Source organism: Natator depressus, chromosome 7 (genome assembly GCF_965152275.1).
Source record: "Natator depressus isolate rNatDep1 chromosome 7, rNatDep2.hap1, whole genome shotgun sequence".
NCBI classification, from domain to species: domain Eukaryota; kingdom Metazoa; phylum Chordata; order Testudines; family Cheloniidae; genus Natator; species Natator depressus.
Genome location: NC_134240.1, coordinates 31,150,648 through 31,174,379, shown reverse-complemented (window position 1 = coordinate 31,174,379; position 23,732 = coordinate 31,150,648). Strand labels below are relative to the sequence as shown.

General features: G+C 51.1%; 2 protein-coding genes across 4 annotated transcripts; both read right to left on the bottom strand.

Annotated features, from left to right (window-relative positions):
- Nucleotides 1-2,896: 2,896 nt before the first annotated feature.
- Nucleotides 2,897-4,772, bottom strand: LOC141991303 (phospholipase A and acyltransferase 3-like). Its single transcript, XM_074959613.1, has 3 exons — nucleotides 4,643-4,772; nucleotides 3,766-4,034; nucleotides 2,897-2,995 (listed from the first exon to the last, which is right to left on the bottom strand). The coding sequence occupies exons 1-3, from the start codon at nucleotides 4,770-4,772 to the stop codon at nucleotides 2,897-2,899; spliced, it is 498 nt and encodes a 165-aa protein (XP_074815714.1).
- Nucleotides 4,773-10,572: 5,800 nt separating this feature from the next.
- LOC141991453 (phospholipase A and acyltransferase 2-like) lies at nucleotides 10,573-20,331 on the bottom strand. Of its 3 annotated transcripts, none has more exons than XM_074959760.1 (5): nucleotides 20,283-20,331; nucleotides 14,657-14,716; nucleotides 12,690-12,792; nucleotides 11,805-12,073; nucleotides 10,573-11,189 (listed from the first exon to the last, which is right to left on the bottom strand). In XM_074959760.1, the coding sequence occupies exons 2-5, from the start codon at nucleotides 14,669-14,671 to the stop codon at nucleotides 11,076-11,078; spliced, it is 501 nt and encodes a 166-aa protein (XP_074815861.1). In that variant the 5' UTR covers nucleotides 14,672-14,716; nucleotides 20,283-20,331; the 3' UTR covers nucleotides 10,573-11,075. The 3 variants fall into 3 exon arrangements, with proteins under 3 accessions (XP_074815861.1, XP_074815860.1, XP_074815859.1); XM_074959759.1 differs by lacking the exon at nucleotides 20,283-20,331 and adding an exon at nucleotides 17,649-17,797; XM_074959758.1 differs by lacking the exons at nucleotides 14,657-14,716; nucleotides 20,283-20,331 and having other exon boundaries at nucleotides 12,690-12,813.
- Between the last annotated feature and the right edge of the window lie 3,401 nt (nucleotides 20,332-23,732).

Here is a 23,732-nt window from a genome sequence, read left to right as displayed (position 1 = left end):
TATCCTGTTGGATTGTATGTGTTATCATTGTAGGTGCAGTTATGAAGTTTTGCTACGTGTGTGTTGTGTTGTGAGGTTGGGAACACCCCCAACCAGCCTTTCAGGTACAACAGTGGAGTAGCCAGATGTGCTGATGGCCCATTAAAGAGAATCCACTATCCCAGGAGCTGTATACAATGGAGATTTCTCAGAGAGAACACGTAGAGGATGGAGAATGCTTGACCAATGGGGGCGGACACCCATGTCACAACCATAGATCTTTCCAGCAAGCTGGAAGAAACTCTAAAGAGGAGAAGTGACATCATGGCTTGGCCTCACTCAACCCCCAATTCACCATCTGGAAGAAAGGTCTGGGGGACAAAAACTTTGAACTTGGGAGGGTCCCAGGCTGGCGGAGAGTTCCAGCCTGTGTATTGAAGATCTGTGACATGTTTGTACCATCTATCAGGGTGAGACACTGCTTGATTCAAATCCTGTTTAGTTTATAGAACTTAGACTGTGAATTTATTTTATTTCTTAGGGAACCAACTTTGATCTCTACGCTTGCTACTTATAAGCACTTAAAATCGATCTTTCTGTAGTTAACAAATATGTTTTCTATTTTACCTAAAACTGTGTTTCGGTTGAAGTGCTTGGGAAATCTCAGATCAGTTTACAAAAGCTAGTCTGTGCTCTCTCCACATTGAAGCGGGGTTGGACTGGGTAATGAACTTACACTGGTCAGGCTTCTGACCAGGGCAGGACGGTACAGTTCTGGGGTACAAGGCTGGGAAGCTGGTGGGAATTGGCTGGAACCTCCCTATCGAGGGTACATGAGTGGCTGGGAGAAGCATTCATGTAACTCTGTTGGATGTGTCTCTGTCTGTGGATGGCTGTATAGGTGCAGTACCTGTCAGAGATTTGTAACTTGATACAGCATCACAGTGTGTGAGGATACCCCAGGTTGGAGGGACAGAGGGCTCAGCAGTCCCACAGGCCAGGCTATACCCCAGGAACCCCATCGCAGAGAGGAAATGTTTAGGGTGTTGCAAGGGGAAATAGCCAGAAATTATATAAATGGATTTTAAAACAGAAATGTTACAGTATTGCCACAACCTCGCATGTTCAAACTCAGGAGTGCAGCTGCAAGAGATATTATGAGATTGGCTCAAAAATCAGGATTTCGTTTTTAAATAATACATTTTCAGATGAGCAAAGTGAGTTCTTAGAGCCAGCTCAATAGCATTGGTTTGTGCTGCAGCAGGTTATACAGGGATCTCTCAGTTAGTGCTGAGATCCAGCCAGCTCTGGGATGCAACATGACTGATGTTTAGACAGGGATTGTTCGTCCGATGCTGAGATGCAGCTATTTCTGGTGGGGTGCAGGTGCTGTTTATCCAGCTGTGGCAAGGCGGTGTGGTTCCCTGCCGACCCGGAGAGGGACGAGCCCCTCCCAACACCAGAGTGGGTGGAGCCAGCGAGTCCCGTGCCCACCCCTCAGAGGTCAAGGCGCAGGACAGGAAGTATAAAAGCCCGACCCCAGAGCTCACTCGAGGCGCAGCCACTGGAGAGGCCAGATGCCTCTGGCCTAGCTCCCGGTTGGGAGACCCCGGCAACCTACAGCGGATCCGAGGCTCGGCCTGACCTGCCGATGCCCAACACCAACCAGAGCCCTGAGGAGCTGCCCATCCTGCCCTTCGCCAGTTACCCAGAGCACCCCATGGTGCTTGAACCCCCGGAGGACACCGTCCTAACCTAGGTACCTCCAGAGGGGGAGTTTGGAAGTGGCCCGGGGGCAGCTGACCCGAGTCGGGCTGCAGCACTGCCAGAGCCTAGGTCAGTGTGTTGCGGCCAGGATCCCCACTGACTCAACAGCAGGCCTTCTGCCGCTGCTAGGGCCCTGGGCTGGGACGCAGTGGAGTGGGTGGGCCTGCATCCCCCCTGCCACCCAACTTGTGGATGGCAGTCTCCCCCTCTTCCAGGCCCTTCTGAGCTGAGGGCCTGGGCTTGTTGTTTACCTGCCTTGCTCAGCCCCTGCCCGAGGGCCTGAGCCACTGACTCACTATTGCCCGCCGACCACGGGCCGGGCACGAATAACTGTCTGTGTTTGCCTCTACTGCAGCCGCGGCAATAGACTCCCACAGCCAAGCTAATTCCCCATCAATAACTGGAAGGAAGTAGCGAGGCGGTGTGGTCCCCCTCCGCTCCGGGAGAGAGACGAGCTCCAGCCAAACCTCTCTACACCACACAGAGCTGAGATGAAGCCATCTCTGGAGTGAGGCATGGGGGTTATTTATACAGGGATCCCTCATCCGGCAATGACATGCAGCTGCTTCTGGAGTGGAACACTACAAGTGTTTAATAGCAATACTACCCACCAGCTAAGGAAGCCAAGTGAGTTCTGTATCCATTTGAAACTACAGGGAGGAATTTAAGAAGACAGAATGAAATGACCCCCATGGGAATTTGACCAGGACCCGAGGGTTAAAACCCTAGAGGTTCTTTCACAAAAGTGCCTTGGGATCTTTCATGATTATGATCTTGGGTTACATCAGAAAGGGAGCACCTCACTCAGAGCATCCCCTGTTGAATCAGTGCAATTTCCCAGGAGATCATTCGTGAATACACTGAGCCAGCCCAACCCGGCTTAGCTTGGGAGAGAAGATGGGAAACCACAGCACAAGGTGACCAAGCTATGAGCCACATTACTGTATGTTTTCAGCCCAGACAGCAAGACGCAGGGGTCTCAAGATGAGTTTATTGGGATACAACTGGGTGTCAGCTATGGGGCAGCTTTGTTCACGAAATCTCATTTACCTTTCATCTTGCACTGAAAACAATCTGATGATAAAGGACGAGAGCTGGGTTAATTTCCCCAAGCCAGTGCACGTACGAACCCCGCTCCCTCCATCTGCTGCTACTCCTTCCGATGCTTGCGTCTCTGAGCCATGGATCTGATCACAGCCGCCGCCACTCCCATCACCCCCACAGTGCCCATGGCTATAGCTTCTGTGACCTGCAGAACAGAACAAAGTGCCCATCAGACACGGGGGTTCCCATGTGGGGTCATTTACAGGCTTGGGGCAAGCGAGGTGGAAAGGAAGGCTGAGACGTCCGGCCAGCCCATGAGACGTCAAGCAGCACCTGCTGCAAAAGCCCAATCCAGGGAGGCCACAGGATAGGTCAAGATCTTCAGTCCTAGGGGCATGAATCCCGCTCTCCCCCCCCGCCCCTACAGCCTCTTGCTACTAACGCAGAGCTGTAATACGTAAAGGAAAGGAGGCAGCAGCAGCCTGCTGGGGCTGTGAAGAGGCACCAAGGCAGGGGAACAGAGGTAGCCGCTGACATGCTCTGGCATGCAATCATTTCGGGGGAAGGGAAGTTGCTGGATTCGTTTTGCAGGGGGACCGACGCTGGGTTTGACTGGGTTTGTACAGAGTCTATTGCAATGGGATCCTGGTCAGTGAGCGGGGTTCCTAAGCGCCACCACAAAACAAATACCAAATAGTAATTCGCCCTGGGGGAGAGTGGGGAATTGATGATAGTGGTCACACAGGGGGCTGCGGCTACTTGAGGAGATCCTGGGGCAGCAGGCGGAACTGCACCCTGCAGTACATCAGCCACGCTGCAAGGCAATGACATTCCTGGGGGGGCTGAGTCTCATTCACCCCTAAGGACCAGCTGCTGTGCCAGGAGGCTCAGGCACTTAGGTCTGGGGGGTGCCAGGTTCGATCCATGGGCCACAGTCACCATGCTGGTGTGAGGCCCTGTCTCTCGCACACCCACCTGGTCGCTCATGGCCACGCCATAGCGCAGCTCCATGACGAAGTGCTCACAGTTGTGGCTGGTCAGGTTGTAGGGCATCTCGCGCCCCACCAGCTCCTGGGCCCGCCGGACGATCTTGGAGACTGGCAGCGGGGGGTGAGTCTCGTCGTGCTTGTTGTTCACCCGGTAGCAGTCCTTGCGCACCACGTCCTCCAGCCAGTCCTTCTTCACATAGGCTCTGTCAGACAGGGCAGCCAGGACGCTGGCAACGCCGTCCATGGGGTGCTCACCTTGGGTGGGGGAGAGCGAGATCCATTGAGTCGGCACTGAGCTGGGTATGACGCAGGGAGATTCCATGGTGCCTGGGGGAAATTGCATCTCCCCAGAGCTCTCCTCGCATCCCTGGAGGCTGGGAACAGTGGCTGATACGTGGGCATCCCCCACCCAACCACAGCTTCCCGTGGCCGCAGGAGCAGAGGCAGCAGGCAGCTTTGCATACAGCCAATCTCTGCTCTGCACCTCCACCCTGTGCTGCCTGCAGTCCCCTTCCCCACCAGCAGGGGACAGCCAGGGGTAGTGCAGCCTCCAGAGGCTGGAGCAGAGTCCCCCAGTGGCAGCGAGCCCTACCACACTCTTCAGGGCTGTAGCTGTTCCAGCTCCCCCCAGTGCCAGCAGGCAGTACTACACTCTGCTGTATGGCAGGCAGTACTGCTGAACGTCCATGCAGCTGGCCTCCAAGGCACATAAGGGCTGCAGCTCCCATGGCATGGGATCCCCAAATCCTGCACAGAGCACTGGCTCCTCTGCAGATAGAAACCCCTAAGGCACTCCCATGGCAGGGACCCACCTTCAGCCTCCAGCAAAAGACACCTCCCCCTTTAGGGAAGGGGGCACTTACAAGGAGGAGCCAGGTGAACGACTTTGCCATCACCGACGTAGATTGCCCAGTGCTGGTAGCATGAGCGGAAGATCTCAATCAGGTCACCAGGTTTGAGTTCCACCTCAGAGAGGAGATATGGGGATCCCATTAGAGACCCCTGGTGAATCGTGGCTACATAGGAAAGGGCTCTCCAAAGGGCAAAGTTGCATCAGAAAGAACACATGAATACGGAGGGCTGGAATGTGCTATCAATCTGGAGTGACGCCATGGGTTTCCAGTGGGATAAGTTGCTGACTCTTACTCTATTGCTATCAATCTGGAGTTATTCCAGGTTTAGACCAGGTTAAATGAAAGCAAGATCTAGCCCCGGCCTCACTGACTTCAATGGGATTATGCTAGATTGGACTAGAGTGCAGGAGATCAGAAGCTGGCCCCAGCCCTGTTAAATTCACTGGAGTTACTCTGGATTTACACCAGACATAAGTGAGATCAGAATCCGGGACTGACTCCATTGCAGTGAGTGGGTGACTCCAGGTGAACCCCAGGGGGAGCTGAGATCAGAATCCAGCCTGGACCCCCATTGCAGTCAGTGGGTGACTCTGGATCTACCCCAGGGGCACTGAGAGCAGAATCTGGCCCTAACCCCATTGATTTGAGCAGAGTCACTTCACCGTTCTCTGATAACAGTCCCATGTGCCTAATTTACCCACAGCTTCCATTCTCATCCCAGATCTTGCTGTTGGCTTGTAACTGAGGTTTCCTTGATAGGGCCAGATAATATTGGGGAGTGGGGGTGATCATGAAGAGCACCATCCCTGCAGACATTGCTTGGTGACATATTAAGGCTCTTTAATGGGATGCTGGCAGGTTGGATTTGACCCCATGAAACCTAAGCTCAAGGGAACCATAACCCTGTTTATTTGTGGAGCTAGGTGGGGGGAGGGATGGCTCTCCCTGGGTGGCTTTTTGTGGCTCAAATATTGCAGAAGGCACTAGAGGGCACAGGACCCAGAAAGTGTCACTGACTTCAGGGCTCAGCGTTATCCGGATCATGAGCAAAAGTCATGAGTGTGGCTGGGCGTGTGGCTGCACTTACGTGGACGGAGGGGATCTTCACCCTGATGCAGGAGGTGGAATTATTTCGCGTCTCATCATTCATCTTGGTCGCATTGTGGGCTTCCTATTGGCATAGCTAAAACAAAGGCATGTGCCATATTGATAACAACCCCCAAAACAGCAGAAGCAGGTGGGCCCAGTGGCTAGGGTGCTGGACCAAGGCTCAGGATACCTGGAGCTATTCCTGGCTCTGTTGTGTGGCTTTGAGTGCTTCCTTGTGTCACTTCCCCCTGACCCCCCAACAGACCACGCTGCCTCTCATAGAAAACCCAGGGCCAAAGCAATTTACCCAGCACTACAGCAGGAGATCGGATCAAAGCTCAGGACACCTCGGTCCCACTGGCCCATCCTCCTTCTCAGCTATACACCCCCTCTGTCCTTGGATTGTCCACCACTAACTACCTGTAGGAGGCGCTCACGCCTTCCCTGTAGTGGGTTAATGTAACACTGTCTGTTGGGGAGGGGGATGTGGAGGACTTATCATGACATCACAGGGGGTTGTGTGCTCCATCTCTGGTTACCAGGTAACCGCTGCCCACCCTGGTGGGGGATTTCCCCAGTGGTCTGGTGAGTGAACGGTTTATTCTGTACAGCATTTACAGAGGTGCCTTAGACCTGTAGCAGAGAGCTACCTAGCTCTTCTATAACACTTGGCATTCAAAGCAGTTCTGCAGAATTGCCCCCATTTTACAGATGGGGAAACTGAGGCACAGAGCGAGGCAGCGGCTTGCCCAAGGTCACCCAACAGGTTAGTGGCACAGCCAGGAATCCTGGCCACCTGTGTCCCAGGCCACTGCACTATCCACTAGGCCACACTGCCTCCCTGCTTCCTGAGTCCTCTTCCTGCAGGGCAGTAATCTATACAGAATGAGGCACCTTTATATTGGTCTAATTGCATGCACACTAGCGGTTGTACCAGTATTGTTAACAATGTCATCCCTAACAGCCACACTGATGCTGGTACAACATCTGTGAGGTGCACAGGCCTTAAACTGAGATGTTCAAAGGAGGGTCAAGAAGTTACCACCCCAAATCCCACTGGAATTGTTGCCTCATTTGAAAAGCCGTGGAATACTTGCATTCTAATTTAGAAAGCTATTGAATCCTTATGAGAATCACAGGCCCCCCCTTGCCTGTGTCTCCAATGGCAAAACGGGGATAATAAGTTGTAGTAAAGTTAACCCTATATTAACGGGGTTACCCAGAGTCCTATGGGCTATAGAGCCATGCTCCATCTCTCCCTTCCTCCTGTCTGAGTGGGTGGGTGTTTTCCTCCCCAGGCTGTTGTGAAAGATGTAGTTAACCAAAGCAGCCAGTTCCTGGCTTGCAGCTCTGCGAGCAGACTTATTTTTGTTGTGCTGAGTGGTCCCGTTACAAAATAATCCTTCCTCTGGCTGTCTCGTGCATTTAGATTGTAAGGTCCTCAGAGCATAGCCTCTGTGTGCGTCTGTGCAGTGCCTGGCCCAACAGGGACCCCGATCTTGGTTGATGTCTGTGCAGTGCCCACAGCACAACGGGGCCCCAATCTCAGGTGGGGATCTGTGTGGCAGCTGGCACGATGGGGATCCTGATCTCAGTTCCATGTGTCTGTGCTAAGTATTGTGTCTGCTCATCCTGCTCCCGCAGCCTCTGTGGAAGGGGATTGTTGGCCCTTTACTAAAACTTAGTCGGGGTTTTGGCTGGCCAGCTCCCAGTATCAAAAGGGGAAGGGTCGATGGGAAATCAGGACCCTGCGACTGACAGTCCCCGGGGGCAATGGGGAGAGGCCAATGCTCCAGGTCAGTCTGATTGGCAGGGCAGGCAGGCCAATAGGGAGTCAGGAGACCGGGGCGGGGGTCCCATCCTCTGAGTGAGCTGGAGCTGCCTGGCCAGAGGGGCGAGCTAAGGAGAGAGCAGGGTGGAGCCGCGCAGGTGTAGTGGCAGCAGTGCTGGGGCTGGAGCCGGGTGTGGTGAGCGGCTGGGGAGAGCAAGGGGGGACCCTGGGCAACGGGCCCAGCGCAGGGACATGTCCCCAGCCAGAAGGTCTTGCAGGCCGGACTGGGAGGGGGGATCATAACAGTGACAGCAGGGGGGATTGACAGGGGAAGAAGGGTCCTGCCACCTAGCGCCAGAGGGTGTGTGGCCACCGCCAGAGCAAGCGTCTGACCCACTGCACCCCTGCAGCACAGCCAGGGCCTGGGCAGGGGCCTGGGACAGGTGAGGGACAGGCTGTGAATGGCCCTAACGTTCCAGAGACGGCTGATTGTGGTGTCCCTGTGCCACACGGCGCGGGGATGGGTTTTCCTTTCGCCTTTCCCATTTTTCCCTTGCTTTTTCCATTGGTTGCTCTTTACTAATTTGTATTAGTTTTGAACTGTATGTAATGATCAGTGGGTCAGGGAAGCGACCAGTGCGGAGAGAGCACCCTGGAGTGAGGACACCCTAGACCCTGCCCTAAGTGACCACAAGGTTGGGGGTTGAGCCCCACAGGAATCCTGGGCCCAGCCTTGTCGGGATTACGAGGACTCTGCCACACAGGACAGTGGAAGGGGAGCCCTCGAGGTCAGGCAGGCCTCTGGGGGAGTGAGGACTCAGATCCTTTCACTAGCCCATATCACCGGGGGAGCATATAGTCAGGAAAGTTTCCCACAATAGCGGGACCAATCCCCCACTTGCATCTACATTGAGTGTCTGTGCCATGCTGTGACAATTTCGGGAATCTGTCTGTACAACGGAGGGATCCTGGGTGAGATTCTGAGCTGTCTGCACGTAGCTTTCCCAAGTGGCAAACTCCATGTGGAAGGTGCAGCCCCTTTGCCTTCCTTGCTGGCCTCTCACCTCCAGGTTGGACCAAAATTCCAATGGGGGTGGGGGTGGGGAAGGCCTAACAATGGAGGTCGTTAAATCCGGACCCTCCGCTATTGAGAGAGGAGGCGCTCTAAACAATGAACTGGTTGTCAGGGGAGAGGTCACCTGGCCAGGGAGTCCCCTGTTGAGGCTTCCCAGGAAGTCACCTGACCAGAGACTGGAAAATGATAGAGGGCAGGAGCTGCACTGTTTGCTTTTTGCCCATTGATTTTTCACAGGCTTAAGGGGAGGGAACCTGAGGCAGGGGGACCAGGCCTACCTGAACGCAGGTGGCCCCCGCACTTCCAAGGGACGGGACATGCGTGGAGGGGTTATTATTTTTGTGTGGATCTGTGTCTCTCTCGTGTGCATAAGGAAGGAGCAGCAGTGTCGCAGAACTGAGTGCAGAGTGTCTGTGTTATGCGCTACACCTACCCTGTGTCCCGGACGGAGTTCATGGGGAGCTGGAAGGCGCACACCTTCGGTGGGAGTCTGGGAGAGGTGTGATTAAGCAATTGGGGTGTCTTGGGGTCAGCACTGGAGGCGGGGGCCTAAGGAAGGTGGGCTGAGGGGCTCTGTTTCTGTGAAGGGGTGACAGACTGCCGGTTGGGGCCCAGGCAATTGCCACAGCGGCAAAGGGAGGAAACATGGCTGCAGCCTGCTGAGACCCAGGGAAGCTTAAAATACCTAGGGAACCAGAGGCTGGGGATTCCCCCCAGGGCAGCCTGGAGAGTGGCCAGGGAGGGGAACTCCACTGGATCTGTGATAGGGGCACCAGCTGCAAACCTGCTTCATCAAGGGGCTTGGCTGGCTTGGGGGGCAGGGAATGGAGGACGGGGCCTTTCCCCTCTAGGGTGCACCAGCTCCAGTCTAGCATGAGGCTGGGAGACTGGCTGCCTGCCAGGTACTGGAGTGTATTTTCCTTCCGTAGCTGATGCTTCGGCCAATTGACATTTCCTGCTCAAATTCTAACAAGCCCCATGATTTCAGGAAAGAATCAGCTAAGGGAACTGAAAGTGAGATACTGACCTTACATATGGGCTCCAGTTTCAGAGTGGCCCAGGCTGTGGGTGGGTCAAATGCTAGTTGGTGCTGGGTCCAATCGGGCCCCAGGGTGGGGAACTGGCTAGCTCAGGGGGGTAGAGAATGGGATCTGGGCCCTTTCTTCTCTAGGGGGTGCCAGCTCCAATCCAGCCTGACATTGGGTAGACCGGTTGGCTCAGGGATTTGGGGAATGGGATACGGGGTCTTTCCTTACTCAGCGGTGGCAGCTCCAATCCAGTGCTAGGGTGGGGGGACTGGCTGGCTCAGTGGGTTGGGAAATGGGCTATGGGGCATTCCTTTGCTAGGGCAGTGGGTCTGATCCATGCCCAGCTAGTTAATGGTACTTCTTGGATGCTTAAAGTTAAGCATGCACTTAAAGAATTTGCTTGATTGGGGCCCCGGCTGGGGTCTCCCCTCAGTATGACAGAGCTCAGGAGCATGCGCAGGAATGGCCCTGACTGAGCAATCAGGGAACTAACTGGAGTTTGCAGTAATTATGCTGATGGGAGTTCTAGTATTGCCAGCCCCAGATCATCACATTCAAAACCATGGAGTCAGCTCCCCCCATCCAAGATCAGGAGAGGTGTGAATTATTTTTAACAAGTACAACTATTGGGGTTCTTTGTGTTTGCCATCTGGTGCCATGGTGTTCATGGTTCAAGCCCTTCTCTACACAAGGGAGGTCTAGAAACCTTTTGTAAGCTGAGATTCCCTCAAACTCACATGACTCCAGGAGCTGGGGCTTGAAGAAAAGCAAAAAATATCACAAGACAATATTGCTGATCTGGGGCTTCTCCTGAGTGTAGAATAGGCCTCGGGAGTGTTTGCTAAACACACTTGTGTCTAACGCCTTCAGAGAGCGGTTGTACCCAAGTGTCAGGCATGTGAGCAATGCTTTTATTTCTTTAACAACATGTGGTTCAGCGTGACCCATACAATATGTTAATGCTGATGCAAGCTTGTAGATCTGCTGCAGAATCTCGCTGGCTAGATTTATACACACGCTCACCAAGAATGTCCCAGCTGTCCAAAAACACTAGTTGCTGTAACATTCATGTTGCTAAATTGGAGAGGGTGCAGAGAAGAGCCACAAAAATGATTTGAGGGCTGGAAAATATGCCTGCCAGGGAGAGCTTTAAAGAGTTCAATCAGTTTAGCTTCAGTTGAGAGGTGACTTGATTACTTTGTATAAGTACCTTCATGGGGAGAAAATCCCAGGTACTAATGGGCTCTTTAACCTAGCAGAGAAAGGCAGGAGAAGACCCAGTGGCTGGAAGTTAAAGCCAGACACATTCCAGTTAGAAATAAGGCACCAGTGTTTCACAATGCAAATGATTAACCATTAGAACAAACTCCCAAGGGCAGTGATGCCAAAGGAGAAAGCAGGTGAGAAGCTAAACCAGCTCCAGTAAAGATCAGCTCCCGTTGACCTTGCTCGGGTCTTTGGCCCAGGCCGATGTTTGCATTATTCATCCTCCTGCTTGTTGTCAGAGAGCAATGTGCCAATGAATGTAGCAACTGCTACAAGGGCTCCTACGCCCACGATCCCCACCGCCCCTGCAACCATGGCATCTCGGACCTGCAAAGCACAGACGAAACCTGGTCAGGAGGCCCCGGATCGCCCAGGGGGTTTTAAACACAGCAATAAATGGCACAAGAACCACGCTGAGTTAAAGTCCATTTTAGAGCATCTGGCCTCCACAGTTCACTGGAGGCAGCATAACTCTGGTCCCCTTTGTTCTATTCCAGGCTCTACTCCTGGCCCTGGGCAAGTCCCTTCCCTGCTCTGGGCCTCCCTTCCCATCCTTTGTCTAGCTGGATTGTAAACTCATCAGGGCAGGGACTGTCTCTCGCTGTGTGTCTGTGCAAAGCCCAGCACGACAGGGCCCCTATCTTGGACGGGGTCTGTGTGCAACACCGACAGACCCCCGGTCGGTGGGCTCAAACCTGGGACCTCTGGAGCTTAGTGCATGAGCCTCTACTGCATGAGCTAAAATCCAACTGGCCCTTAGCTAAGGCTGGAGAGCAGACTCATTAACCTCTAAGTGGTCTCAGTACCACTAGATGGGACAGAGCACCACACCCAGGAGGCGTGTGGGTTACATGTGCACACATAGCAGGGCCTCACATGGCATGTGTGTGTACACACATACACAAACACACACACACAGCTGGGCCCACTCCGCCCCCCCACCTGGTCACTCCTGGCCACACCGTAGCGCAGCTTGGTGACGAAGTGCTCGCAATTCTTGCTGGTGACACTGTATGGCATCGTCTTCCCCACCAGAGACTCTGCCTCCTGGATAATCTGGTGCACAGTCCGCTGGGGCAGCTTCCCGTCGTGCTTGTTGTTGACCCGGTAGTCATCGCCTTTCACCACCGCCCAGAGGGGTTCCTTTCTCACCATGGCTCTATCAGCCACCACGGACATCAGACTGGAGAATCCAGTTTCGGCAAACTCACCTGGGGATCCAGGACAGACACATGGACCATGTGCTAACAGATCTGGATGGACTTTGAGATTTCCATCCCTCCCTGGAGTCTCCATCACTTGGGATGTCTCTTAGATCAAGCCAAGCAGGGCACGTATCCCAGCTACAGGGCTGGCTGTACCTTTGTCCCCAGTGCACCCTCTCAGGTGTCAGGCCTCGTGCCTTTACCTCTCTGGGGGTGGAATCATATGATTCTCCTACTCCTAAGCAGAGCCCTGGGCTATGGCATCTTGTTGATCAGCCCTGCCTACTCTGCAGGTCCAACTGGGTTTGGCACCTGCGGTTCTTCCCTTTGGGCCCCTGTGACCTGTGGTGTGCGCAGTGACCAGACACTGACTTACACCAAAGTAGTGTTTAGTCTTAGCAGTGGGAACAAAGTGTAACATACAAGAAAGAGGATATTAAAGCAATAAACCATCTATATGAGCTCAAGCCCTGACGGCTTAATGATCTTAGACCTAGAGGTCCCAGGTTCAATCCCCAATACCAACAACCTGGCTCTGGGCATAGCCTTATATCAGCACCCTCTATTCACTCTTTCCCCACCGACAAACACACACACTGGCAGAGCCAGGCAGGGTGCTTACTGGGGGGCGCTAAGTGGATGACATGTCCGTAGCCCACGTAGAGGGCCCAGTGCCAGTATCCAAAGCGGGAAATCTCAATCAGGTCCCCAGGCTTCGGTTCCTCCTGTTGGAGCAAAATCAGCATGACTAGTGGGAGGGGGAGGAGCAAACCTACCTACCTACCTCTCCGCCACGGAATCCCTGACCACAGAGACTTTGAGAACATAGCAGGGTGGCCAATCCAACTGCTAGAGGGATTGACCTGGTAAACACCAGAGCCCAAAGCACCAGCTTCTGCCCCTGGAGCTAAGGAACCCAGCTGGTCCAGATTGCAGCTGTAACAGACTCTGGATCAGATGCGGGGGAGGTGTGTAATGTACAATGAAGATGGTGCAATTAACCAGAGAGAGGGGTTAGCCACTAAAATGGGCAGAAGGGTGAGTGGTTCAGAGGCTGGGTGTCTAAGAGAAGCTGGAGAAGCACTTTGGCTCAAGCATGTGGGTTATGAGGGGCACTTCTCCCTACTACTAGGAGGCACCTGGGGCAGGGTCTCCAGATGGGCTATTTGTTCATGCATCACTAAGGTCTATGGCATGCTGGGCGTGGAATCTCAGGGCAGACCTGAGGTTGTACCCTCTTCTGGTTATGCAGGGGTTGGGAGCTTGGTTGGGATTTTCCTTTGCCGCTGAGAATAAGAGCCAGGGGGAAATTTTCTATCAAAACATTTTTTTCAAAAGGAAAATTGGGGTATTGACATAACAAAAAATGTTCATGGAAAGGATCCGTTTTCATTTTTTAAAATCATATTTTCTACAAAAGACCAAAAAGTGATTTTATTTCAGTGAAAAGGTGAAACTGTTTTGGTTTCATCAGTTTTGGCTGAAAAAAATCTCTATTTTGGCCAAAAATATGCAGTTTTCAGCCAAAAATATTCAACTTTTGGTAGTTTTTGACTGAAAATATGTGATTTAAATATTCAGATTTTGTCAGTTTGGGGCCAAAAAAATCAGTTAAATATGAGTCAACAGTGTAACATTGTTGCAAAAAAAGCGCAAACATCATTCTGGGATGTATTAGCAGGAGTATTGTAAGCAAGACACAAGAAGTAATTCTTCCACTCTACTCTGTGCTGATTAGGCCTCTGCTGGAGTATTGTGTCCAGTCCTGGGTGCCACATTTCAGGAAAGATGTGGATAAATTGGAGAAAGACCAGAGAAGAGCGACAAAAATGATTAAAGGTCTAGAAAACATGACCTATGAGGGAAGATTGGAAATATTGGGTTTGTTTAGTCTGGAGAAGAGAAGACTGAGAGGGGACATGATAACAGTTTTCAAGTACATAAAAGGTTGTTACAAGGCGGAGGGAGAGAAATTGTTCTTCTTAACCTCTGAGGATAGGACAAGAAGCAATAGGCTTAAATTGCAGCAAGAGTGGTTTAGGTTGGACATTAGGAAAAACTTCCTAATTGTCAGAGTGGTTAAGCACTGGAATAAATTGCCTAGGGAGGTTGTGAAAACTCCAGCATTGGGGATTTTTAAGAGCAGGTTGGACAAACACCTGTCAGGGATGGTATAGATAATACTTAGTCCTGTCTTGAATGCAGGGGACTGGACCCTCGAGGTCCCTTCCAGTTCCATGATTCTATGATTCTATGCAATGTTTTTCCATCGGCAAATGGCAATTTGTCGAAGTCGAAATGTTCCTTGTTAACAGTGCGAGTAATTAAGTATTGGAACAACTTACCTAGGGTCATGGTGGATTCTCCATGACTGACAATTCTGAACTCAAGATTGGATGTTTTTTCTAAAAGCTCTGCTCTAGGAATAATTTTGGGGGAGTTTGCTGGCCTTTGTTAGACAGGAGGTCAGACTAGATTATCATAATGGTCCCTTCTGGTCTTGGAATCTATGGTTCTATGAATCTGTGAATAAAGGACAAGCCCAATGCAAGTTATTCTGATATACAAACCGTTTCAGTTAGTACTTACCCCTTTAAGTGGCATTTTCGTTGAGCTTCAGAAGCAGAATGGCTTATTTTCTCAGAGTTTCTGTGTTTTAAAGAAATTAGGATTTCAGTTTCCCCTTGACTAATTCAAATGTGTCACCTATGTAAATCCTCAGAAATTGATAAAAGAAACTTAGGTGTTTGCATCGCATCTAAGTAGCATGAATGGACACCGGATTGTTGTGGTTCCTGGGGAACCTGTTTAGCTCATTGCTGGAAAAGAAAAGCTAAAATTAGACCAGACGTGAGGCAGATTCATTGCCATAAGTATCACCAAGGAAGGAGAGCGTGGCACTCTCTACCTCAAAGCCACACCCTGTAATCCCCATACTCACCCCTGTCATATAATTGATATGTTTTGCACAAAGTATGCCTTGTGAGGTATCATGTTAAAGGTCTTGATCTGTTGAACATTACTATCCTGTTGGATTGTATGTGTTATCATTGTAGGTGCAGTTATGAAGTTTTGCTATGTGTGTGTTGTGTTGTGAGGTTGGGAACACCCCCAACCAGCCTTTCAGGTACAACAGTGGAGTAGCCAGATGTGCTGATGGCCCATTAAAGAGAATCCACTATCCCAGGAGCTGTATACAATGGAGATTTCTCAGAGAGAACACGTAGAGGATGGAGAATGCTTGACCAATGGGGGCGGACACCCATGTCACAACCATAGATCTTTCCAGCAAGCTGGAAGAAACTCTAAAGAGGAGAAGTGACATCATGGCTTGGCCTCACTCACCCCCCAATTCACCATCTGGAAGAAAGGTCTGGGGGACAAAGACTTTGAACTTGGGAGGGTCCCAGGCTGGCGGAGAGTTCCAGCCTGTGTATTGAAGATCTGTGACATGTTTGTACCATCTATCAGGGTGAGACACTGCTTGATTCAAATCCTGTTTAGTTTATAGAACTTAGACTGTGAATTTATTTTATTTCTTAGGGAACCAACTTTGATCTCTACGCTTGCTACTTATAAGCACTTAAAATCGATCTTTCTGTAGTTAACAAATATGTTTTCTATTTTACCAAAACACAGTTTTTGGTAAAAGTGCTTGGGAAATCTCAGCTCAGTTTACAAAGGCTATTTTGTGCCCTCTCCACATTATGGGAGTGGGATGGGTGGACTGGGAATTTATACTGGTCAGGCTTCTGACCAGGGCAGGACGGTACAATTCTGGGGTACAAGGCTGGGGAGCTGGTGGGAATTGGCTGGAACCTCCCTATCGAGGGTACATGAGTGGCTGGGAGAAGCATTCATGTAACTCTGTTGGATGTGTCTCTGTCTGTGGATGGCTGTATAGGTGCAGTACCTGCCAGAGATTTGTAACTTGATACAGCATCACAGTGTGTGAGGATACCCCAGGTTGGAGGGACAGAGGGCTCAGCAGTCCCACAGGCCAGGCTATACCCCAGGAACCCCATCGCAGAGAGGAAATGTTTAGTGTGTTGCAAGGGGAAATAGCCAGAAATTATATAAATGGATTTTAAAACAGAAATGTTACAGTATTGCCACAACCCCGCATGTTCAAACTCAGGAGTGCAGCTGCAAGAGATATTATGAGATTGGCTCAAAAGTTGGGATTTTCCTTCACCACTTGGAATGAGAGCCAGGGATATATTTTCCATCAAAACATTTTTTTCAAAAGGAAAATTGGGGTTTTGACATAACAAAAATGTTCATGGAAAGAAACGTTCGTCTTCAAGTTTTCATTTTTAAAAATTGTATTTCCTACAAAAGACCAAAAAGTGATTTTATTTCTGTGAAAAAGTGAAACTGTTTTGGTTTCATCAGTTTTGGCTGAAAAAATCTCTGGTTTGGCCAAAAATATGCAGTTTTCAGCCAAAAATATTCAACTTTTGGTAGTTTCTGACTGAAAATATATGATTTAAATATTCAGATTTTGTCAGTTTGAGGCCAAAAATCAGTTTCTGGCAATTTTGATTCATAACTAGGGTGACCATATTTTCCCAAGGGGAAAATGGGACACTACATGGGGCCAGCCCGAGCCCCTCCTCTCCCCCGCACGTGCGGGACTGGCCTGAGCCCCCTCTGCTGCCCGCCCGTGCGCAGTTGGCTCAGCCCGCGCTGCTCTTCTGAGCCCTCTCTCCCACGCAGGGCTGGCTGTGCCACTTGCCCCCCCTCCACCCCTCACGTTCCTCCACACCCTACTAGGGGTCACACCCCACTTTTTTGGCAAAACTGCGCATTTGTCCCGTTTGCTCTTGCCAACTTTTAAGCCGGGACAGGGCTTAAAAAAAGGACTGTCCTGGCCAAAATGGAACATATGGTCACCCTATTCAAAACTGTTCATTTTTTGGCCAAAATTATTCAGTGTTTGGCTAAAAATACATAGTTTCTGCCCAAAAATATTCAATTTTCAGCCAGTTTTGATTTAAAAAAGCTTGATATTTCATCAAAAACTTTCCATGAGGGAAAAAGAAACCACAACATTTTCCAGCCGACACCAGATGAGCTCCCAAGGTCTGTCTGCCTCATACCACCCACTGCAGGATACGCCTGCTGTCTGTTGTCACAGTGTTGAGCAAATCAGCCCAGAATTTAAGAGGTTCCCGCAGATCAAGAGGTCTGAATGCCTGGCAACTAAGCAACCAAATCCCTCTTGCTCTGCAGCTGGTCTGTGAGGGTAGAGTGCCGCACTGTAATTGAGGAAGGATGATATTCCCTGATTTCACTCCATTGAGAGGAAACGAGTCCAGATGCAATGTAACAGGACCTCCTCTTCCTGCTAACCAGCCTGGCCAAGACTATATTTAACTCAAGGACACATGCCAAGAGCTGACCTTCATGGGGGACCCAGTAATCAGACGCCCTACCCCCCTTGAACCCACCCTACAAATGAGAGAGTGATACTAGGACAGGCATGACCCAGCTGGGACAGACAAACAGCTGCAAAGGTCAGCTGAGCTAAAAGGTTTGACTGACGGTTTTTGGGGCTCTTTTTGCAGCTGGTACTTACAGAGGAAAGAGGCATGATCATCTTGGCCTGGCGGCGGGGTCCTGGATCCTCATCCTGCTTTGTGGGGCAGGGGGCCGAGAGAGGAGCGCTCCTCTTTAATGAGCGTAAGAGGTTGCAGATGGGTGTCTGAGCCACAGACAGTCCCGTTACTCACTAGAGTTCACGCTGCAGGGCACATGGGCAGGACGGTCTGGGGGAGGGATCAGGTGACCGCAGCCCTGCCATGGAAAGAGCAGCTAGCCCAGCTGTTGCTGCTGACTTGGAGGGGAAGGGAGAAGACCCATAGAAAAGGGCAAACTCAGCTCTGAGACGGTGCATCTCAGATCCCTAGGGGAATATGCTTTAAGATTCTGCTGTTTGGGGGTTTGTGGTCAGAAAAGGGAGACAGTTGCAGAGCTGGGCATTGAACCCAGCAGTCGTGGTTCCCCAGTCTCCCATGCTCTGGCCCACAAGAAGGGGATGGAACCCAGCAATTCTGACTCTCAGTTCCTCCCACCTCCCCAACCTACTAGACCCCACTCCCCATCCAGAGCTAGGAATAGAATCCAGGAGCTCTGACGCTGTCCCCCACTCTAAGCACTAGACACCACTCCCCTCTGTGAGACGAAGAGTAGAACCCAGGTGTCCTGATGCCATGGTTTGCTCTAGCCATGAAACTCACACTCCCTCCCGGAGGCCAAATAGAACCCAGGAGCCCTGACATGGGACTGGCTGGAGTTGAGCAGCCCTGGAGTTTAGAGGCTAATAAAAGGATGATCCGTTGTGCATACTCCCATTTCATGCCACCTCCTTTCTGACTTGCCAGGCCTCAACCCTGGCTTAATTCCCCTGGATGGGGCCACCGTGTGAAATCCCATAGCCAGGGCTGATTGGACCTAAAGACAAAGTGACTCCATGTTCCCAAACCTGACCAGTGGCAGACGAGATGTCACTCAGCGGTGCCAGCATTCAGCCCATACACTCCTAGCTACACTCAATTCCCCCCTCTCAGAGCAATTGGCTCAGACTCTCGGCAGATTCAAGCAGGTGTCGCTGCGTCAGTTACACTCAGTCCATATATTTAGGTTTGTTTCTCAACTAGGACACCAGGAGACTTCCTTTTTTATGAAAGACAAGATTTTGGCGAACAAGACAGCAAGTGGAGAGAGGTGACAATGCACTACATCGCTGCGTGCAATCCCAGTCTGAGCCCTGCATGCCACAAGAAGCCCACATTGCATGTGCATGCACACACACTCATCCCTTCCAGTCCTGTGTCCCTTTGCTTCTGGTGAGGGCGAGACAGTCCAGCAACTCTAACCCTGGGTGTAAGCCTGGCCTCCCTGCACTGTGCAATCTTCCTGAGATGCATGAGCCAAGCTCGGGGCTGCTGCCACTTTCCCATGGCTGTTTGCTTTGTATCACCCTGGCACAGGGCAGCTGGCAGGTCCAGCACCCCTGCGCCAAAACAGGTGCTCCTGTTTAGCCAATTAAGAGGGCAGGGCAGCACCTGGGGCTATAAAGACTCAGGTGAGACATGCTAGAGTCCTGTGGACTGCAGGATTCCTGGAGGGAAGCAGAAGGTGGTTTGTGGAAGAAGGCTGAAAGTAGGCGAGCAGCAAGAGAGGTTTGCTGGGTGGTGTCCCCAAGCCAGAGCGCCAGGGCTGGAGCAGCAGCTGCAGAGGGTGTTGCCTTCTGGCCCAGAGCCAGAGACAAGGGCTGGAGAGGGCTGATCTGCTGATATCTCCAGGGCTGGAGAGCTGGACCCTGAGGAACAGCGAGAGGGTCAAGGGGCTTGAGGGAGGGTCCCAGCAGAGAGGCTGTGTGGGTTCCTGCTGGGAAGAGCAGGGCTGCGTTCCTGTTTGAAGGGCTGGGGTGGCCATCTGGTAAAAGGACAGGTGAGGACAGGTCTGGGGCTGAAGGTGCTGCTGGTGTGTGGGGCACCGTGGGATAAGACAGCTTGATTTTTAATGAGTAGCTGCACTGGGGGCAGAAATGGACTGTGTCTGGGACTCTTGTTTTGGACTAGGTTGCTGTAATAAGCCAGCTTCAAGGGGGGAATCCTATTGAGACAAGAGAGCCTGAAGTGAAGTTATTGAGTGACTGAAGGGGGAAACTGAGGCAGGTGTACCAGCCAGGTCACTGCCTGCCACCGGGGGAGCACTGCACTGAGGGTTGCTCTGACCTACTCTCTACAGCAGATTTCACTGTCTAGATTTTAATTAAGGGCTATACTGATAGTTGTACATCTGGGAATGGGACCCAGAAGTCCTGGCTCCTAACCACTACACCCCACTCCTCTTCCAGAGCTGAAAATAGAATCCAGGAGTTCTGGGTCCCATTCCCTCCTGCTCTAACCTACTAGAACTCTCTCATGTCGCAGAGCTGGGAAAACAACCCAGGAGTCCTGACTTCTAGACCATTGTTGGTGAACCAAAAGATTCCCTGACACAATACCTATTGGTTACAAAATCCTCACAGCTGCTACAGGAGAAAAAAAATAGAACTAGAACAGATAGAACTGCCTCAGAGCTGCTGGACAAACAGTTCCCAGGATTGGCCATCCTGTGTTAACCCCCCACCACCCCCGAGCTGTATCGCTTGCTTGCTTTAGACCCTCTTGAAGTACCTTGCTTTAGACCCTCCAGTACTTACAGGGATGACAGATGTCTCTTGCATGGGGCTGGAATCGGACATCCTTGGCTTTCTTGACTGTGCTTTCCACACCCTCTTGTCAGCTTTCAGTTTCATTCTGCCACTGGATTTATCTAAGGGAAATACCACGTGGGTTGGATATTCAGAGCTTGGATTCCAGCCCATGGGAAGGTCGTGTACGTATATGCTGCTGACTACCTGTGTCCGAATTGAAGTTGTGCCCAAACCCACCTGTTGTCCACACTCAAACCCCTGAAGTGCATGCTCGGGGCAAGTAGATGTTGAGCAAACTAGCTCACCTGAGGGGTATGGGTACGTGCTTGGGTCAGCTGAGGCCTACCCTATATCTGCCCCACTCTTCAATGTGGATGTGTTGGAGGGGCAGGTACCAGGTATCAAATCTGAATAGTCCCCCACTAGCATTCCCACAATGCATTGTACCCATATCTTCTGCCCTCCAATCTATAAAGTTTGAGCTGGTGAGTAGGCTTGAGAAGGATACCAGAATTTTAATCAACAGATGGGTCAAGTCTGATTTCACATGGAGTAGCAGGAACATCCACCTCTATGCTTACACTTCATAAGAACATCAGCCGTACTGGATCACACCAGTGGCCCATCTAGCCCAGTATTATTTCTTTGACAGTGGACAGTGCCAAATGCTTCAGAGGGAAGGAACAGAGCAGGGCAATTATCAAGTCCCAGCTTCTGGTGGTTGGAGGTTTAAGGACCCTCAGAGCATGGGGTTGCATCCCTGACCATCTTGGCTAATAGGTCCACCAATGGCTATCTTCCATGAACTTATCTAATACTCTTTTGAACTCAGTTATAGTTTTGGTCTTCTCAAAATCCCCTGGCAATGAGTTCCACTGGTTGACTATCCATTGTGTAAAGAAATACTTTCCTTTGTTTTAAACCTACTGCCTATTAATGTCATTGGTGACCCCAGTTGTAGTGTTCTGTAAAGGAGTAAATAGCACTTCCTATTCACTTCCCTCATACCATACATGATATTATAGTCCTCTATCAGCACTGAGCCAAAGCCAACCTGGCCATTACCAATGGTTGGCTCTTTGGGGACTTGTGTGGAATGCCTGGAACTGAGCTGATGTCATTCTCAAGTTATCGCATTCCAGACAAACAGGAAAAAGGCCATCAAATTGCATGTTAGCGAGCATGAGATGCTCTGATATCATGGGCCTAGGTCAGCACTTAAGAAGGTGTCTGCAATTAGCACAAGACTAAGCTACAGTGTTCAGTTGCATCCTGAATATGTTTGAAGCATGATCAGGAGCTGCTACCCACACAGCCATACTTTACAGGTGTGGAGGAAGGGGGTGGAGCAGGAGGATTGGTATTTGATGCCAAAGTTCCCATTTTAGATCCCCTGTTGCAACTTTTAGCCCCAGTGGTCGCTGGTACAATTCCCTTTGGATACTTCTGGGAGAATTCTGTGCCACTGCGCAGCGCAGAATTTTGCAGAAATTAATGTTGAGCATGCAGAATTTCCTTTCCCCCCCCCCCCCCACAGAAATGGGCTGCAGAGATTTTGGCTGCCACTAGGGGCCGCTGGACCTGGCAGAGCCCAGCTGGCAAACAGAATACAGGGGAGGGGGAGGCAACTGGAGAATTTCCAGCAGCCGCAGTTCCCAGCAGGCCCTGAAGGAAGGAGACGGCAGTGCACAGGAAACTTCTTGCAAGCTCAGGACCCAACATCAGGCTGTTTCTCCTTCTGAATTGGAGGGGGAGGTGGGGAACCGCACCTGGCCTCTGCGGGGAAAAGGGATGTGAGTGTCTGGGCTGGGGGGGCCATGGCTGGGCTCTGCGGGGGCGGGAGCAGAGAAGCAGGAACTGGGTTGTCATGGGGGTTTCTTTAACTCTACTCCTGGGGGAATGTTTGTGTGTCACTGTATTGTTTACAGACATACTTGCTGACAGGTATTTTGAAACAAATTACCAAAACAATTGAAACTGGCATGATTATATAGTGTTGTTTTGATAAATAAAATTTGCTGCATTTTTCAGAATTTTTATTTTTTTGGCACCGAACTCTCCCAGGAGTAAAATTGGAGGAGGTGATTATGTGTTGATTGATTGCAAATCACAGAGCTGGCATGTGTCGATACAAACCCCAGTCTGTTCACCCCATGTAACACAGCAGCACCCCGGCTAAAGCCCTGTGGCTCATTGCCTCCGTCTAGTGGTTAGATCATGTATGGAGCAGGAAGAGATGGCAGTGTTTCAGGTGCTAGGAGGTGCTTGTTGTTTCTGCTGACGGGCTGTGGGTGGGACTGGCCGAAACTGAGCTGCTAAGCCTAACCATGCCAGCTGACTTCTGCTCACCGGGCTTGGGCTAAGGGGCTGTTTAACTGTGGTGTAGATATTCGGGCTGGAGCCCAGGCTCTAGGACCCTACGAGGTGGGAAGGTCCCAGAACTCGGGCTGCAGTCTGAGCTGGACACCTGCACCACAATTAAACAGCCCCTTAACCTGAGCCCTTGTCAGCTGGCACAGGCCAGCTGCAGGTTTTAAATTGCAATGTAAATATACCCCTCCATAGTTCTTCCTGGACCATGACCTCTGGCTTGATGTCCGGGGAGTCCTGGATGTATAAATATGGTCACCCCGCTTCAAGGAAGATGAATCCAAACTGGCCCAGGTGCAGAGAAGAGCTCCTAGGCTGCTGAGGGGACTGGAGAGCTGATCTTATGAAAGGAGACTGAACGAGCTGGGCTTTGTTTGGCCTGGCCAGGCGAAGGCTGAGAGGGCTCTGATTGCTCTCTCTCTAAATACACCAGGGTGGTAACTCCAGTTCTGGAACTGCCTCCCAGTAGGAGGGGTGTTGGGGAAACAACCCAACTACTTGGCAGCCAGAGCTGGATACATTTCTGACCGGGATTCTGTGATGGAGTTGGCTGCACCAGCAGAGACTGGACTCAGTGACCCAGTGTAGCCTGATCTATGAATTGTAAATTAATTATATTGATTACTTAAGGAATTCCCAGTTATCCCTCTGAAGTGTGACAGGTTCTTGTCCCAAGAGCAGGCCCAGTATTAGTAAAATGACTGTTTAGTTGGGAACCCTGATGTGCACAGTTGCAACATTCACACTCTGTGAACCCTTCTGTATTTACAGTAGTTTATTAAGACATTTAGCAAAGTCACAAACCCTCTAACCCAGCAAGGTAGATCGAGACACTACAGAATGTACATCTGAATGTCCATCTCCTCACCCCATCCCTTGCAGAACAACCTGAAATGTTAGCCGTTATCTTCCTCATCACCTTCCTCCTCGTCACCAGTGGCCATCATTCTGGCACCTCCCAAGGGCTACAGCTCTCTCTCGCCTCCTGCCCATATGTTGCCTGATGCCACTATGCCTAATGCATATTCAGTAGGGGTTCTTCCCCCATTCCTGATATTTCCTCACCCTACCAATGTGGTGGTGCCC

What these genes read in the sequence shown, in the direction of transcription:
- LOC141991303 (XM_074959613.1), bottom strand. Translation starts at nt 4,772, where the DNA reads ATGGGATCCCCATATCTCCTCTCTGAGGTGGAACTCAAACCTGGTGAC. An exon ending in CGTTCACCTGGCTCCTCCTT is followed by an intron (nt 4,035 to 4,642) that starts GTAAGTGCCCCC and finishes CCCCCACCCAAG; the next exon opens with GTGAGCACCCCATGGACGGC. An exon ending in GCGTGGCCATGAGCGACCAG is followed by an intron (nt 2,996 to 3,765) that starts GTGGGTGTGCGA and finishes TCTGTTCTGCAG; the next exon opens with GTCACAGAAGCTATAGCCAT.
- LOC141991453 (XM_074959758.1), bottom strand. Translation starts at nt 12,813, where the DNA reads ATGCTGATTTTGCTCCAACAGGAGGAACCGAAGCCTGGGGACCTGATT. An exon ending in CATCCACTTAGCGCCCCCCA is followed by an intron (nt 12,074 to 12,689) that starts GTAAGCACCCTG and finishes CTGGATCCCCAG; the next exon opens with GTGAGTTTGCCGAAACTGGA. An exon ending in GTGTGGCCAGGAGTGACCAG is followed by an intron (nt 11,190 to 11,804) that starts GTGGGGGGGCGG and finishes TGTGCTTTGCAG; the next exon opens with GTCCGAGATGCCATGGTTGC.